Below are 16,673 nucleotides of genomic sequence, written 5' to 3'. Positions count from 1 at the left end.
CACAATATATAATGTACGTGAAATGCTTTGTAAATCTCTTGGATTGAACCAGAGGGTTGTGACTTATAATCACTAGATCTTTAAGTGGAATTTGGATCGGCCATCCATAAAGAATGTTTTAGAAGGGATACTTAGGTATAGTTTGAGCTAGATCATTTCAGAGGTCTCTTCTGTAATTATACTAGGTAAATTATTATTATTATTATTAAGATTACTATCACAATTATTATTCTGGAGCTATTATTTAATATCTGGACAATAAGCATCTTTTAAAAAACACTGTCCATCTTAAAATCAATACTGTGTATTGGCTCCAAGGCAGAAGAGTGGTAAGGGCTAGGTGTTGGGGGTTAAATGACTTGCCCAGGATCACACAGCTGGGAAGTGTCTGAGGCCAGATTTGAATCTAGGACCTCCCACCTCTAGGCCTGGATCTCAAACCAATGAGCTATCCAGTTACCCTGGACAATAAGTATTCTTCATTTGTTTTGTTTTTCTTGTGTATATAGTTAGACTCCTTTGAGTGACCATAGAGCTCCCTGAAAAAATTCTGAGAAGTTCTGGAATTTGATATAATTAGCCCAATTTCCTAGAGAATGCAAATGCTCTGCAACACATTACAAACAAGAAATTTTAGAAGAGGTCAATCAAAAATTATATAATCAAAAGAGAAAATAGGTTGAACATGTGATGAAAGCAAAGGATAACACACAGACCACCTTTGTGTTCCATTGGTATTCTTGCAATATTAAAACTTAAGTAAAGATCTCAAAATAATGGCTCTGTAGCAGTTAAAATTAGTTTCTCTGCTAGAAGTATTATATTTTTTGGAGGTTTATTAAAGATTTAGAATTAAAGAAAATACAAAATAAGAAAGCACGTGTCTAGGCCCAGAGAGCCCATTCACAATTACTCCCATCTTGCCTGCTAGGTAGAGAGCCACGTGTGCTAAGAAGCAGAAGTAGGAAGAGAGAGAGACAGTAGGCTTTACAACCAGTTTAAATAGAAATTTTGATCTCGCCCAGGTGAGGATCTCAGTGAGATTAGAGGGCATCCTGGGAACTAGAGCAAGGCCTTCTGGGGATTGAAGTCTAGAGTTCAAATCTCCATTTTTACAGCTCTTAAACTTTTTGGCTTCAGGGCCCCTTTATATTTTGAAAAATGATTGAGAATTCTAAAGAGCTTGTATGTACGTAACTTATTTCTACTAAATTTACCATGTCAGGAATCTCATACATTTTAAGCCATTTATTAATTTATTTAAAGCAATAAATAATAAACCCATTACATATTAATAAAACAATTTTTATGAAAAACATGTTTTCCCAAAACAATAAATTTAATGAGAAGAGCACCATTGTTTTACTTTTTAAAAAATCTCTTTAATATCTGACTAAACAGAAGGCAACTGGATTCTCATATCTGCTTCTGCATTTCATCTGTTGCAGTTTGTTGTTTTGACTGAAAAGATGAAAAAATCTGGTGTCACACAGATATGTAGTTAGAAAAACAGAGGCTAATTAAAAAAAAAAAAACCTTACTTTACATCTTAGAATCTCTACTAAGTATTGGTTCCAAGGCAGAAGAGCAGTCAGGGCTAGGATATGGGGGTTAAGTGTCGGTCATACAGGTAGGAAATATCAGAGGCCATATTTGAACCTTGGACCTCTCATCTCTAGGCTTGGCTCTCAATCCACTGAGCCACGTAACTGCCCCAGGAGAATTATTTTAACAGGCAAATAACAAAGTATAGTTATTGATTATGTATAATTATGAATTATAATTATGCATATAATTATAGCATAATATGATTATAGTATAATTATGAAAATATCTTTGACTGAGTACTCCTTTAATGGGTCTTGGATATCCCCATGCATCCAAAAATTACACTTTGAGGAAAGTTGCTCCATACCATTGGGCAAACTCCCTGTGTTAGACTCATGGGAGCACAAGAACTCCACAGGAATGACAAGCATAGATAGTTTGAGATTTGGATTGATAGAAGAAATATATTGATTAGATCCAAGACCCACTGGAAAGTTGAAGACTTATTTTCAAATGTGTATGGTACATTGGTGGTTTCTATGTTGGCTGCTCTATTGTAATAGGGGCTAAAGTGGTTATTATGGCTGGAACTAGAAAGCAGTAGTTATTTGCAATATTATAGTCAGTATGAAAGTAGAAAGAATGCTTACTAGGGGGTCAGTAGACCTAAGTTCAAGTCCGAGTTCTAACAAAATGAGCTTGGGAAAATTGTCATGGGATAATGATCCTAGCTGAAAAACACAATCCCATCATTTTTGTCGTTGTATCCACAGCTTCTAGCACAGAATCTGACCATAATAGCACTTTACAAATGATTGTTGAAAGAATGAACAAATTTGTTTGAGGCATCCTATAGAAAGAGTGTTCTATTTAGAATCAGATGTCCTGGGTTCCTCCTTGGGTCTCAGTTTCCTTGCTCATGATCTGTAGGAGGTTAGATTATATGACCTTAGGTTTTTCTAGTTCTGAACCTGTTATTATTATTTTTAAAAGTTCAGCTCCATTTTTAAATTTTTATTAAATATTTATTTATTAATATTTATTGGGCAAAACCAAGTACCAGATACTGTGGGGCATATAAGGTCATAAAGTTCTCAAAAAGTTTGTAGTCTGGGAGAGGAAAATGTAACACAAATCCATAAGCCTTCACTGTGATTTCCTTGGGTCACTTATGATCGTATAGTTCTGTTCTTTGTTTTATCCGTGGATGGGTGAATTCTCTATCGTGACGCTTTGTTGAACATGGGTTGAGGGCATGAGTAGCAGTATCCATGGGGTTGGGTCATTGAACTCACCCAGTAAGCAAGCCAGAAGAAAGAAATGGACTTTGAGAAGTCCCATACCTTGTTCCGGTTTGCATTGCAGAAAGAATACAACAAAGAATTGGAAAGCAAACAATACATGACTCCTAAGTGAACATCCCCTATTTCGCTTGGGCTCAGCAGAGCATTGGGCGTCCCTTCATGCTGAGTTCCAGTTATAGTGATAGGCTTTAGTAACCCACCCACTCAATATATATGGTTCCACACAGTCCCCAAAAAGCTAGCATGATGTTGGGATGAAATAAAAGAGCTCTATCTCCCGAAAGCAGCAAAGGCTGTCCTTTGCCCTTTGTAGACACACCATATTTGTACCACTAGACATTTCTGCGTGTGCTGTGTTTAGAAAAGACACTGACGTTGACATCCCCAAAAAAGGAGTGATCAAGATGGCAACGGAACTGGAGATCCTGACATAGGAGTAATGGGTAAAGAAAGTGGGGATATTTCATCCGGAAAAGGAGAGAGACTCAAGGGGAGGGCACGGATCCATCTTCAAGTATTAGAAGAGCTGTCCTGAGAAAAAGAGATTGGCCTTGTTCTGCTTGTTCCCCACAGGGCAGAAACAGGATAATGGTTGTAAGCTTGAGCGAGACACATTTCAGTTTTTATGTCAGGATAAATACCCGAACATTTTATCTTTCCTAAACCGTAATGTTCTGGCTCAGGAGATAATGAGTTCCCAATGACTAGAAGTCTGTTAGTGAGAGACTGGATAGATAGACTGTAGAGGAAATATTTGTTTAGTTCTTAGTCACACTAGAAGGTCATTGAAGTCCCTTCCAACTTCTATAATTCCGGGCATGCATATAATTGTGGTGTGGGAGCTGGGGTTGGTGCTAGGAAGAGAGAAATGGGATGCCATTTTCAAACCTAGCTAAATGGCTCAGCGGATAGAGTGCCAAGTCTAGAGTCAGGAGGACCTGGCTTCCACTCTGGTTTCAGACACTCCTAGCTATGTGACCCTGAGCAAGTCCCTTCATCCCCATTATCTAGCCATTACTACTCTTCTGCCTTGGAACTGATTCTTAGCACTGATTCAAGAGAGAAAGGTTTAAAAAAAATCTAGGGTATATAAATGCTTTCTCCTAACTCTGGTCATCAGCTTACACAAAAGGCTGAAGTGAGTTAGATCTTCATCTCATTTAGTGATCTCCACACTGCCATTCTCCTAGAATGCCCTCCTTTCTTCATCCAGGAAAGACCTCAGAGTCCATTACCAACATTCCCTTGGCACAGTGTCCAGCGTGGAGCTGGAAGATTGTTGTCTTTCGTACTCTAAGAGGACCAAAATGGCACCATCATTTTGGGTCAATGTACAGTGTGTCCCGCTGTGACTGATCTGACCAATACGAGCTCATAATAAGCACTCAAGAAATGCCTGGTGCCCTGCCTTGCCTGGAATTAGCATCAAGAGCTCCTCATGTGGAACAAATGTGAAGTCAGGTGCTAGGGCTCCCCTGGCCAAGCTAAGAGGTAGGAGGAGGGGAAGGGACTGAGAGGTCAGGGCGACCTCTTTCTGGGTCAAGTAAATGATGACAGTAAGCCTGGTTTTCCACCTGTTACTGACATCACTCGCCTCCCCAAAATAACATTTCCATTAGGGACAGGTAGGCTTTCAGTGACCGCTCAGGGTTACTGTTAGTGGATCCCATAGTTGGCTCTTCAAGGATGCCCTCATGAATGCAAAATGTTGTCACTGGACTAATTGCCAAAAGAAGGTTCACATTAGAGCACTGAACTTGGAGTCAGACAGTCCTGGCTTTGATACATTCGCTGTGAGGGATCAAACAAGTGATTCCATCCCCAGTTTACTTATCCACAAAGTGGAAATGAGAGGTAGCATGGTGTAGTGGTTAGAGAGCCGGACTCTGAGTTAGGAAGAGCCAGATGGCAGTCCTACCTCTGAAACATAGTAGCTACATGTACCTGGGCAAGTCACCTAATCTCGTGGGGTCCCAGTTTTTTCCTCTGGCAGTTTCCTAAAGAGCCACATGAATGTCAGGAAAAAAATGGCTAGTGTTTTTGGCCATGCTTAGTGTATGTAAGCGGTGCCAATACAGTTTGCTTTGGAAGATCGTCTAAGGGTTGTATCTCACAACCACCCAGTGAATTTGGTAATGCCAGTACCGTGGCCTCCATTTTGTACATCATAGGACCATAGATCTAGAACCTGAAGGGACCTCACAGACCAAGCTGCCCAGCTTTCTAGGTGAAGAAACTGAAGCTTAAAAAGGTTGAGTGAGTGACTTGCCCAAGGACACATAAATGATCACTGACAAACATGGACCTCAAATGGGAGTTTTATGACTTCCAGTTGAGTTTTCTTCTCACCTGTTTCTTTTTTATTTTAAATTAAATTTATTGACTTATTTGTATGCTTTTTACATTAAAATACCCAGGTAATGCCCTTCCTCTGTAGCATTCTCACAGGGTCCCCCTTAGGGCTTGTTCAAACAACATGGCAGACAAGGATACATGGTCATCATGGGTACTGATCATTCTGATCAAGAGTGTTGTGTACCTCTGGTAGAGGTCCTTGTGGGCTGCTGTAGCCCCCCTAAAATCTATGTATTGCAAAAAAAAAAAAACAAACCCAAATCTATGTATTGGTTCCAAGGCAGAAGAGTGGTAAGGGCTAGGCAATGGGGGTTAAGTGACTTGCCCAGGGTCACACAGCTGGGAAGTGTCTGAGGTCATATTTGAACCCAGTTCCTCCCATCTCTAGGCCTGGCTCTCAACCCACTCACTATAAGCCACCCAGCTCCCCCAAAGAGTTAGAGTTCATGGACCCATTTTCCAGTCAGAGAGACAGAGGGTAGCAATGAAGTTCAATACCAAGGCTTATCAGATCTTACAGGAGGGTGAGGTTATTCTAATAATGAGCTTGCTGGGGCAAGGGGAGAAATCCCAAAGTATGCAGTCAGGTGAGAAGTGACTAAGGAAGGGTTTTCACCTTTCAACCTCAGTTTCCTCGTGTGTAAAATGGGAATATGAGAACCCCTACTTCACAGAGTCGCAAGGATCAAATTAGATAGCTTACCTAAAGTTCTTCACAAACAAAGCCCTGTATAAATGCTAGCTGTTATTATTACAGGTAGAATAAAATAGGATGTCAGAGCTAGAAAGGGTTTTAGAGTTCTAGTTCAGCCTCCTCTTCCTTCAGATGGGGAAAATTGAGGCTTCACTTAAGTGGCTATTTGCGTGATGTTTCCCCTTCTCAACTCACAGAAGTGCGTCCAGTAATTTCTTATCACCCCTATGCTAGAGAAGAGGAGGTCATTAAATTTGATTCAAATGAGTTTCCCTCATTATTTTGCAAGTGGCCTGTGCCCCGAGGGGAAAGATGTTATTCTATAAAATAACACGTTAAAGAATTAACGTAATTAATATCACATTCAAGCCCTAGAGTCAGTGAAACACGTCAGGGCTCCGGGGTTTTGACGAGCCGAGCCGAATTCTCTTTGGCTTTGGTCCCTCGAGGGTAGTCTTAGTGCACTCTTGGGCTTGCTGTACTCTTTGACATTGACGTGCAAGGAGAGGCCCCATCTGATAGAGGGAGCATTTTTCTCAGCATACCAATCTGGTCAATTTGGATATTAAAACATTACACAAGAGGGCAGCTGGGTGGCTCAGTGGATTGAGAGCCAGACAGACAGAAGTCCTGCGTTCAAATTTGGCCTCAGACACTGCCTAGCTGTGTGACCTTGGGTAAGTCACTTAACCCCCATTGCCTAGCATTTACTGCACTTCTGCTTTGGAACCAATACACAGTATTGATTCTAAGAGAGAAGGTAAGGGCTAAAAAAACCAACCAAACAAAAAAAAAAACAACAAGCAAAAAATCACCCAGGACGTGATGGTGTACATTCAAAGTAAAGTTTCCAAAGCTTTTTTTGGCAACAGGGAGAGCCTGATTTATCAAAACATTGAGGAAAACTTATTTGAATAAAACTTTAATGACCTCATCTCCTCTAACTTAGAGGTAATAGAAATTATTGGATATAATTATGAGTAGAGAAGAAGGAAATAAAGGAAATGAACCACTTAACCTAAGTCTCAATCTATTGGAAGAGGAGATTAGATCAGATGTCTAACATTAGATTTTGTTGTTGTTTTTGTTTAGTCATTCAGTTGTATCTGATTCTTTGTGATCCTGTGGAATATAGCAATGCTATCCATGATATTTTCTTGGCAAAGATCCTGGAGTGGTTTGCCATTTCTTTCTTAAGTGACTTGCCCAGAGTCACACAGTTTGTAAGTGCCTGAGGCAGTATTTGAACTCTGATCCCAGAACCACCTAATTTCCTAACATGCTATTTTGTTCTATAATAATAGCTATTGGGGAAAAAAAAAAGGCCTCAGGTCTTTTAGCTTCCAATCTTTCTGCCATTCCCAGACTTCTGTGACTAGCCCACCTTCCTTTCTGGTTGTACACTTTCTCCTTTATGCATCTTTCCCCATTTTTTATGCAACAAAACATTCAGCAATATGCTACAGATGGCTCATGCCACCCTGCAGTTTTCAATAGCCCTTTGGGTTACTTGTAATTGGACATGCTGAGCATTTTCACTGAATGTAAAACTTCCCTGATTGACGACTTTTTTATTGTTTCATCTGTTATAATTGTCTCCTCCAAAAAATTATTGTTCTTTTTAGAAATTTGGTTCAAGTGTGATTGCATCTTGCTTTAAACAAACCTAGTTTATGAAATTTATTTATAAAACACAAACCAGAGGGTAAGAATTTGCTTTTTGAAGAAAGCATTTTTTTTACTTTGTTAAAGGACTTGATTTTTTTTAAACCTTTATTTTTCTTCTAAGAATCAATATGAAGTATTGGTTCCAAGACAGAAGAGTGGTGAGGGTACAACTAGGAAATATTTTAGGTCACATTTGAACCCAGTACCTCCCATCTCTAGGTTTGGCTCTCTATCCATTGAGCCTCTTAAATGCCCCCTCCATAATTCTTTAAACCATTTGTGTGACCCGGAGCAACCTGTTTAACCTCTCTGGCCTCAATGACCTCATTTGCAAAACGAGGACATTTTATTAGATGTACTCAGGTTCCCAATCTAAGCTCCTGTGATGCACAAGTTGTCTGAGTTGTTTAAGCTTTTCAATTCTACTCAATACGCTTTTACTAAGTATCCTGTGCTAAATGCTTAGGACAGCAAGATGCTGGCATCTGCCAGAGCTTGCCCTTGGCCTTTGAGTACCCAGATCATTCCAAAGGTAGTGAATTGGGGCAGTGGGGTGATGTATAAAGTGCTAGCCTCAAAGCAAAGGCCTGAGTTTGAATTCTGCCTCTGATGCATACTGGTTGTGAGCCCTGAGCATTAACATTAACTTGTCAAGAAGATGCCAACTGCTGTTGGGAGAGAAAATTTCCTCTCCAAGGAGTTCCTTATACCATTGAAATCATTTTTTGAGTCCCTATTAACAAATTCCTTTTTAGAAATATAGCTATTTACTAAAACAAGGTATACTTCTATAAATTTGCACTCCAATCTCTAACTATTCTTGATCTAAAAAGAAATTGTAGTACAGCACTGAAGTGACTGAATGCCTGTATGAAAACCAGATTGAGGGTACTTTGCTAGCCTCAAAACCATCAATGAGTAAGGAAGATGTCTACTACAAGCATATGAAGAATTCTCCTGGCATAATGGGCAGATGAGAACAATTTGTTTCAACAGTCATGAAGGCAGTAGAAGTGAGTGCTGTGATATGTTTAGGAGTTTGGTCAGACTTTGAAGAGACTAAGGCCATCTACTAAATTCTAGGCCATAACAAGTCATCCTGATTTTTGTCTTGCCACTGGCCTTTGATGCTTCTGGAAGAATGAGGCTGATGACTCTGTGCAGCTCTAATTCACTTAAATTCAATTCATGGCTTTATAGTACCAATAAAGTCCAATAGCAAGAGATAGAAAAGAAATTCCATTAAAATACCTGTATACAATATAAAATACCTGGGAGACTACCTTCCAAGACAAACCCAAGAACTATATGATCACAACTATAAAACACTTTTCACATAAATAAAATCAGATCTAAACAAATGGAAAAACATTCATTGCTCATGGGTAGGTCGAGCCAATAAAATAAAAATAACAATTCAACCTAAGTTAATTTTACCTCTTTGGCACCATATCAATCAAACTATCCAAAAATTATTTCATGGTGTTAGAAAAAAATTCATTTGAGAGCCAAAACATTATCTTATGATATCATTAGTGCTCTTTAAAATGAAGGATGAACAATAATAACAACAACCTTTTTGATCTCGGGCAAACTCTTTACCTCCCTGGGCTTCAATTTCATCATCTGTTAAATAGGGGAGCCTGGATGGCTTCTGAGGTCTCTTCCAGTTCTAGATCTGTGATACTTTTCTAGGGACCTTTTATTTAGTTTCCACTGGAATCTATGTCTTTAGTGGTCCTATGGCATACTTGCTTCTAACAAGTGATTGTGTGTTCTTATCCCACAAAGGATAAGCAAGTGGTGAACTCATTGATTTTTCAAGTATCAAGCTTTGCCAGAGGTAAACACCCAAGATGTGCTGGTAATTAGGTAGTAGAGGAATCATAAACCTTACCTTGTGGGAAGCAGCTTGATAAAAGAGGAGAACCTCTAACTTCCACCAGCAATCATTGGCTGTACCACAAAATCTGTTGGGGATCAGAACTCTTGACATCTTTAGACTTGGTCAGAGAGCACATGCAAACTGAACTCCACAAACCAATTACATAATTTTCCTATAGAAAGAAATATAATGGAAACTATCAGTACGGACAATTGAGGGAAATAAAATCTATAATAAGCACTCTTCTAAGTAAATGGACTATTAGGGAAACAGTTAACTTAATAAAATGCTCATAAAGCTATCAAAAAAGACTTCTATATAATGAAAACAGAACCCTGAGCAATAATATGAAATATCTAACAAACAATTTTTCTTGTAAAGATGTTTAAAACTCATTTGCTTTTCTAGGGCTTTTTGGGTCAACTGTTCTCAAACCAAGGGCAGAGGTGAGGCAGGGTAAGACAGACAAATAAAGGAAGGAGGTGAAGAAGAGGCAGAGAAAGAGAAACTGTGATAGAGATAGAGAAAAAAAAATAAAAGAAAAAGAGACTGTGACATCAACAAGAATAGTAGTGAGCTGAAAATAGCTTCTAATACCAGGGAGGCAGTTAACTGGCAAAGGTATAGGGCTCTAGACCTGGCATCAAGAAGTGTTTAGTTGTGTATGACTCTTTGAAATCCCTTGGACCATACATGTCAATGTCATCTATGGACTTTTCTTGGCAAAGCTACTAGAATCGTTTGCCATTTCCTTCTCCAGTAGATTAAGGCAAACAGAAGTTAAGTGATTTGCCCAGAGTCACACAGATGATAATCAGAGGCAGGATTTGAATTCAGGTTTTCCTGACTCCAGGACCAGCATTCTAATCACTGAGTAGCCACCTAGCTACCTCTGAAATGAGGAAATTCAAATTTGGCCTCAGATAATTACTTATTAAATGCCTATTTCATCTTCTATCCCTCTTCCCTCCCTGCCTCTCTCTTTCCTTCCCTCCCTTCCTCCTTCTTTCCCTTCCTTCCTTCCTTCCTTCCTTCCTTCCTTCCTTCCTTCCTTCCTTCCTTCCTTCCTTCCTTCCTTCCTTCCTTCATCACTAGAATGTCATGGGGATTAAGACATGAGAAGAGAAAGGTAGGAGACTAGATAATGGAGGGTTTTAACACCAAACAGGAATTTATATTTAATCCTAGAGGTAATAGAAAATCTTAGAGTTTATTGAATAGAGGGACCTTTGCCTTTGGAAGATTAATTTTATAGCTGAGAGAAGGACGGACTGGAATGGAAAGAGATTTGATGTATGGTGACCAGCTGAAAAACTATTTAATTCTCATAGGCATGAAGGGACTAGGGCTTGCTTCAGGGTAGTGGCAGTGTCAGAGGAGAGAAGTGGTTATGAATGAAAGATGTTAAGAAGATAAAATCAACAAGACTTGGCTACAGATTGGATATGGGGATGAGAAAGAGTTAAGAAATAAGGACGATACTATGTTTCATGCCTGGGTAATTGGAAGGATAGAGGCATCTAAGATGATCTTGGTGAATCGAGTGAGAGCATACATGCACGCACACACACACACACTTAAAAAAAAAAACTTTTCAATTTAATTTTAATTCCAACAAGAATCAATTTTTCAAAAAGACCACATTTAGTTTAAAAATTAACCAGTTTAACAATGGTTAAAATTTAATGGACTAAATTGACATGGGAATGGTGATGAAGGGAATAATCAACTATGTAGGATAGTGTCTTCTCTGTGTCATGTACTGTGCTTAAAAACTTTAGAAATGTTATCTCATTCAATCTTGACAAAAAACCTTTTGAGGTAGGCTATGATTTATTATGCTAATGCTATTATACCTATTTTATAGTTGAGGAAACTGAGGCAGAGGTCAAGTGATTTGCCCAAGGTCATATAGCTAGTAAGCATCTAAAACCAGATTTGAACTCAGATCTTCCTGACTTCAAGTCCAGAATTCTTATCAGATGATCTACTCAGCTACTTGGAAGGAAGGAAGGAAGGAAGGAAGGAAGGAAGGAAGGAAGGAAGGAAGGAAGGAAGGAAGGAAGGAAGGAAGGAAGGAGGGAGGGAAGGAAGAGAGGAAAAATATCACAAGGCACTCAACTCCCAAATTCAAGAGTTTTCACTGGCTGTCTCCTATGCCTGGAGCACTCTCCTTCCTCATCTCAATTCCATATTCTGCATGAAGTCTTTACTAGGACTCTTTAATGCTCAGGCCTTCCCTCAGTCTATGATTTCTAATTTATCCTATGAATAGTTTGTAAATGTGTTCACATGTCTACTCCATTAGAATACAAGTTCCTCCAGAGCAGAAACTATTTCTTTGTTTCCCTAGTGCCTATCATAGTGCCTGGCAAAGGTGCTTGTTAATTTAATTTCCTGGTGTTCTCTGCCATTTTCCCAGAGAGGCAGAGCCAGATGTTCATCAAAAGAGTGACTCTTTAGGAAATTTAAAATAGCTTCCGGTGTTCCTGATGGGAAAACAAACAAACACTAATTTGGGAGATCAAGATTTTCCCCTTATTATTCATGTGACCTTAAAGACAAGCACTGTAATGCCTCATTTTTTTTCTTCTATAAAATGTGGGTAGTGATACCTACAGCATTTTTGTCTTGAGGTCATTGGGAGGCAAATGTCCAGCCTGAAAGTGCTATTTAGATAAGATGAGATATCTATTTTATTGCTAGTTTTCTTTCTCCACTTCCTCCTTCTCCTACTTCTCTTTATCCTTCTCTTACTCCTCTTTCTCTTCTTCCTTCTTCTTATCTTTCCATCTTAGAATCAATGCTAAATATCAGTTCCAAAGCAGAAGAGTGGTATGGGCTAGGCAGTTGGGATTAAGTGACTTGCCCAAGGTCACACAACTAGGATGTTTCTGAACTGAGATTTGAAATCAAAACCTCCCTTCTCCAGGGCTGGCTCTTTATCTACTCAGTCACATAACTGACCTTGCTGATTTACTTCTAAGAGATTTTTGTGACAAAGATGAATTAAAATATTTCCCTTCTAATATAGGGTAAAGTAGAAGCTGAATTCCATTTAGTCACTGCTGAAGAAGCTGAAAAAAATCCTGTTGGTAAAGCTCGGAAAGAACCAGAACCCCTGGACAAGCCCAAGTGAGTAGAAACCCATCTTTCTAATCCTCTCAAAGAGCAGGAAACATGCTTAAGGTTTAGTCCCCTCTGAGGAGTCATATGTATTTGCCTAGAGTCATGTTGGAGAACCTATTGTATGCATGCCAGAAGGGGGCACTCAGAGCCTTCTCTGTGAGCACGTGTGCCATTGCCCCAGCACAGAGTTAGCCAGAGTTTATTACTAAAAAGCCCAAGGGATGCAGAGTTGGGATGCTCCCCTCTTCCTCTCCACACAGTTTGCAGTTTGGGCACTTGGTCTCTAAAAGGTTCACCATCACTGGCCTAGAGGAATGTCTCAGCAAGAGAATTTCTCAAGCCTAAGGACCTATCTCATGGACCTTCAGAGCCCTAAATCTGGGGGTAGTGATATCAACAGAGTTTTTGTCTTAAGATTTAAGTTTCCTAATATATCATTTCTTGTTTCACATTTACTCTATCTCTCTAGCTAGGTTGTAAACTCCTTGAGAGCAGTAAGAATTTAACTTTGCATTGACTAACAGGATGGTACATACATGTGCTAGGTATTTGTTTATTCACATTCATTGTTTTGTTTTATTTTGTTTTTAAAACCCTTACCTTCCATCTTGGAGTCAATGCTCTGTATTGACTCCAAGGCAGAAGAGTGGTAAGGGCTAGGCAATGGGAGTTAAGTGACTTGCCCAGGGTCACACAGCTGGGAAGTGTGTGAGGCCAGATTTGAACCTAGGACCTCCTGTCTCTAGGCCTGACTCTCAATCCACTGAGCCTCCCAGCTGCTCCCTATTCACATTCATTGTTAAACACATCTGTGAATTAATTTATTTATTGAAGGACAACATAGCATAATGTATAGAGTCCTGGACATAGAATCAAAAGGACCTATGTTCAAATCTTCCTTCAATAACTTATTTAACCTCTCAGTCTCAGTTTCCTAGCCTCTAAAATGAGAATAACAATAATTGTTAACCCCAAAATGTTCTTGTGAGGATTTATAAAGTGTATAAAGAGCACTATATTAATGCTGACTATTACTGTTGTTCTATAAGACTTTGTCAGATAACTTGCCAGGCAACAAGGTGGCATAATGGATAGAAGTGACAGCCCTGGGGTCGAGGACCCGAGTCCAAATGCAGCCTCAGACACTTATAAGCTGTGTGATCCTGGGCAAATCACTTAACCCTTTTTGCCTCCGTTTCCTCTTCTATAAAATGGATTAGAGAAGGAAATGGCATGCCACTCCAGTACCCTTGCTAAGAAAACTCCAAATGGAGTCACAAAGTCAGACATAACTCATTGAGTAAATAACAAAAGGTAAATTAGAGAAAACTGGAAATTCTTAAGTCCCAGAGACAACATTAACATCAGGAAATATATCAATGGAGGAACCATTCTAGTCATTACAACAAGACAAGGGTCATCATTTAAAATAATCTTTTTTTCCACTTCTTAAAGATTTCACTCATGTAGCCTCTACTTTTGAACTGGAGGGTTCCAGAAGGTCTTAGTAAGAAATGCTCTTAACTCTAATTGGCACTTATCTGAAATGGTGGCAAAATGATAGGATTCTATGACTCATTACATCCTTGTTTCTTCCCACCTAGCCGCCCAGACACCTCCTTCTCCTGGTTCGTGAGTCCCTTCAAGTGCTTGTATCACCTCATCTGGAAGAATTACAAGAAGTACATCATCATTGGCTTCATTCTCATCATCCTTATCATCTTCCTGGTGCTTTTCATCTACACGCTGCCTGGAGCCATCAGCCGCAAGATCGTTGTGGGCTCCTAGAGGACTTTGCTCCTTTTCTGATTTTATTTTTCATTCATTATCTTCATCAACAACAAATATTTATTGCTATATGCAGAGACTTGTACTAGATTCTTCTTGGGTGGGGGCAAGAGTAATACATGGATGAATGAAGTATGACCTAATGGGAAATTAAGTGCAAATCACTAAAGACTAAATAAAAGAAATGCTCTGGTCTCCTCTTGTCACATAGAACCTTGCTCGCCAGACAGAATGTCTTCTGAAATGTCACCCATTGCCAAGATTAGAGACTAACTCCTAATCTCGGTATACTCCACTGAGACTTTCTTTTGTAGAAATCAATCTATATTTTGGGTGTAAATGTATATTTTGTCTCAATCTGGTAGGTTTAAACTAATGTCTGAAATTTTAGAACAAATATGTTTTCTGGTTCTGATGAACATTATTTATGACACAAGAACTATTATTTCTAATTAGGTAAAAGCCCTATCCTGTCCCTTATGGGTATATTTTATAGCTTTTTAGTGTTTTACAAAAGCATATAGTATCACATATGATCCTTAAAGCAGTGGTATTATTGTCAACATTTTGCAAGTCAGGAAACCTGAAAGAAATCAGAAAAAAAAATCACTTAGCCAAGAGCACACATCTGATCAGTGATGGGGCTAGGACGAGAACTCAAGCCTTCTGATTTCCACTTCAGCCCTCTTCCCTGTACCATGCTGCCTCCTTTTCCATATTTGAATAATTAGCTCAAGACATGGAGTGGTCTGACCATAGCAGCTGCATGCCAACTGGATGAGCCAATATCAGACAAATGGTGGGCTCTGTCAAGTCCCAGAAGCTGAGCCAAGGCTCATACAAGCAGGATGCACTCACTTGCTAATGTTTCAAATAGGTTGTTCAATTGTATAACTATTAAGTGTCTAAGATAGGATTTGATCTCGAGACCTCCTGATTCTACATTCTACTACATTATGTATGTACCTCCTCAAATATAGTACTTTCTGCTTTTATAACATGATTTATTTCAGCTTTTGTCTGTTTTGTGGGTTATCATTGACCCCCAGGTTTATCATCTTCCTGGGACCAGTCTTCTGGTGTTGGGTCTTTCCACGCTTGGTTCTTCTGATGCTTGAACAATAGGTTCATGGTCTCTCATGGGCTCTTTTCTGCTTAGTAGGACCTACTAGAGATTGTAATTCTCTGACTCACCTTCAAGGAGCCAGGTGTAACACCAGGCCACAATCCTGGATCAGATAGGATTTGGGAGATGATTTAGATTCAAAATCATTTTTACATTTCAGAATTATACAAGAAAATCTGAAACATTTGTTTTAACTCAAAAAAAAAAAATTCTGGCAATACAAAGAAAGACAAAAGACAATCCTTGCTTTCAGAGAATTTACATCGTAAGGGCAAGGGGGAGACCACATAAAAAATTGTAAGCTAAAAAGGGATGAGAAGGAGAAAAGGGTATTTGGCTGAGAGTCAGGATGGAGGAACCCAAAGGTGTGCAGCCTGGTGGAATGTGGAGATGACTGGCCTGGGCACTTTTCTTAAATGGAGATTCTGAGAGAAGCTATCCACCTTCCAATGAGATGAAGGAGGCTCAGAGGCATAGAATACTGAAGAATGAGTTCTGGGGCTGAAGTGATTTTCCATGATGAAGAGGTCCCTGGGTCATAATGGAGAAATTCATAAGGGTGCAGCCAGCCAGGCTAAACACAATGTATCATGCATGATAAGCTCCAAATGGAGGCATGATGTACACAGAATCAATGTAGTTAAAATTAGAAGGGAACAACTATGAAAAATCGTTGCTGAAAGTTTCTCTGACAAAAATCTGATATCCAAGATATAGAAAGAATGTATTCTAATATATAAGAACAAGAGATATCCCCCCCAAAAAATAGGCTTTCAAAGAGGAAGAACATGTAGTTCTTAAAGGAATAAAAGAAAGTTATCAACAGTCATGTAAAAATACTCCACATCACCAATAGAGAAACAGAAATTAAAACAGCTCTGAGGTTCTACCTCATATCTATATATTGGCAAAGATGATTAAAAAAGAAAAATGACTGTTGCTGGAGAAACTGTAGGAAGACAGAAAGGTGCCGGACTCAAGATAAAAAATGAGATATACATTTTGGGGTGCAGTCAATGAATGCATTTGTTGTACTTGACTATGCCTAATTAGAAGAAGGATTTTTATACTGGGAGTTAGTGAGGGAGGCTGGGAAAATATTCTTGAATAAGGGATGAGGAAGGAAGGGAGGGAGGGAAGAAAGGAAGGAAAGTAAGGGAGAAGGATAGTGAGAGA

The 16,673-nt window shown here is 39.2% G+C and overlaps 1 protein-coding gene across 1 annotated transcript in view; it reads left to right on the top strand.

Annotated features, from left to right (window-relative positions):
* Positions 1-15,388, top strand: part of FER1L6 (fer-1 like family member 6) — a 130,939-nt gene extending 115,551 nt beyond the window's left edge. Inside the window, exons 27-28 of the mRNA XM_007488294.3 lie at positions 12,489-12,589; positions 14,188-15,388. Of these exons, the coding sequence (XP_007488356.2) occupies positions 12,489-12,589; positions 14,188-14,371 (285 nt within the window). The 3' untranslated portion in view covers positions 14,372-15,388. The remainder of the gene's footprint in view (positions 1-12,488; positions 12,590-14,187) is intronic.
* The last annotated feature ends 1,285 nt before the right edge of the window (positions 15,389-16,673 follow it).

Source organism: Monodelphis domestica, chromosome 3, assembly GCF_027887165.1.
Source record: "Monodelphis domestica isolate mMonDom1 chromosome 3, mMonDom1.pri, whole genome shotgun sequence".
Classification (NCBI taxonomy): Eukaryota; Metazoa; Chordata; class Mammalia; order Didelphimorphia; family Didelphidae; genus Monodelphis; species Monodelphis domestica.
Note: the sequence above shows the minus strand (reverse complement) of the source record. Positions and strands in the feature narration are given on the sequence as shown.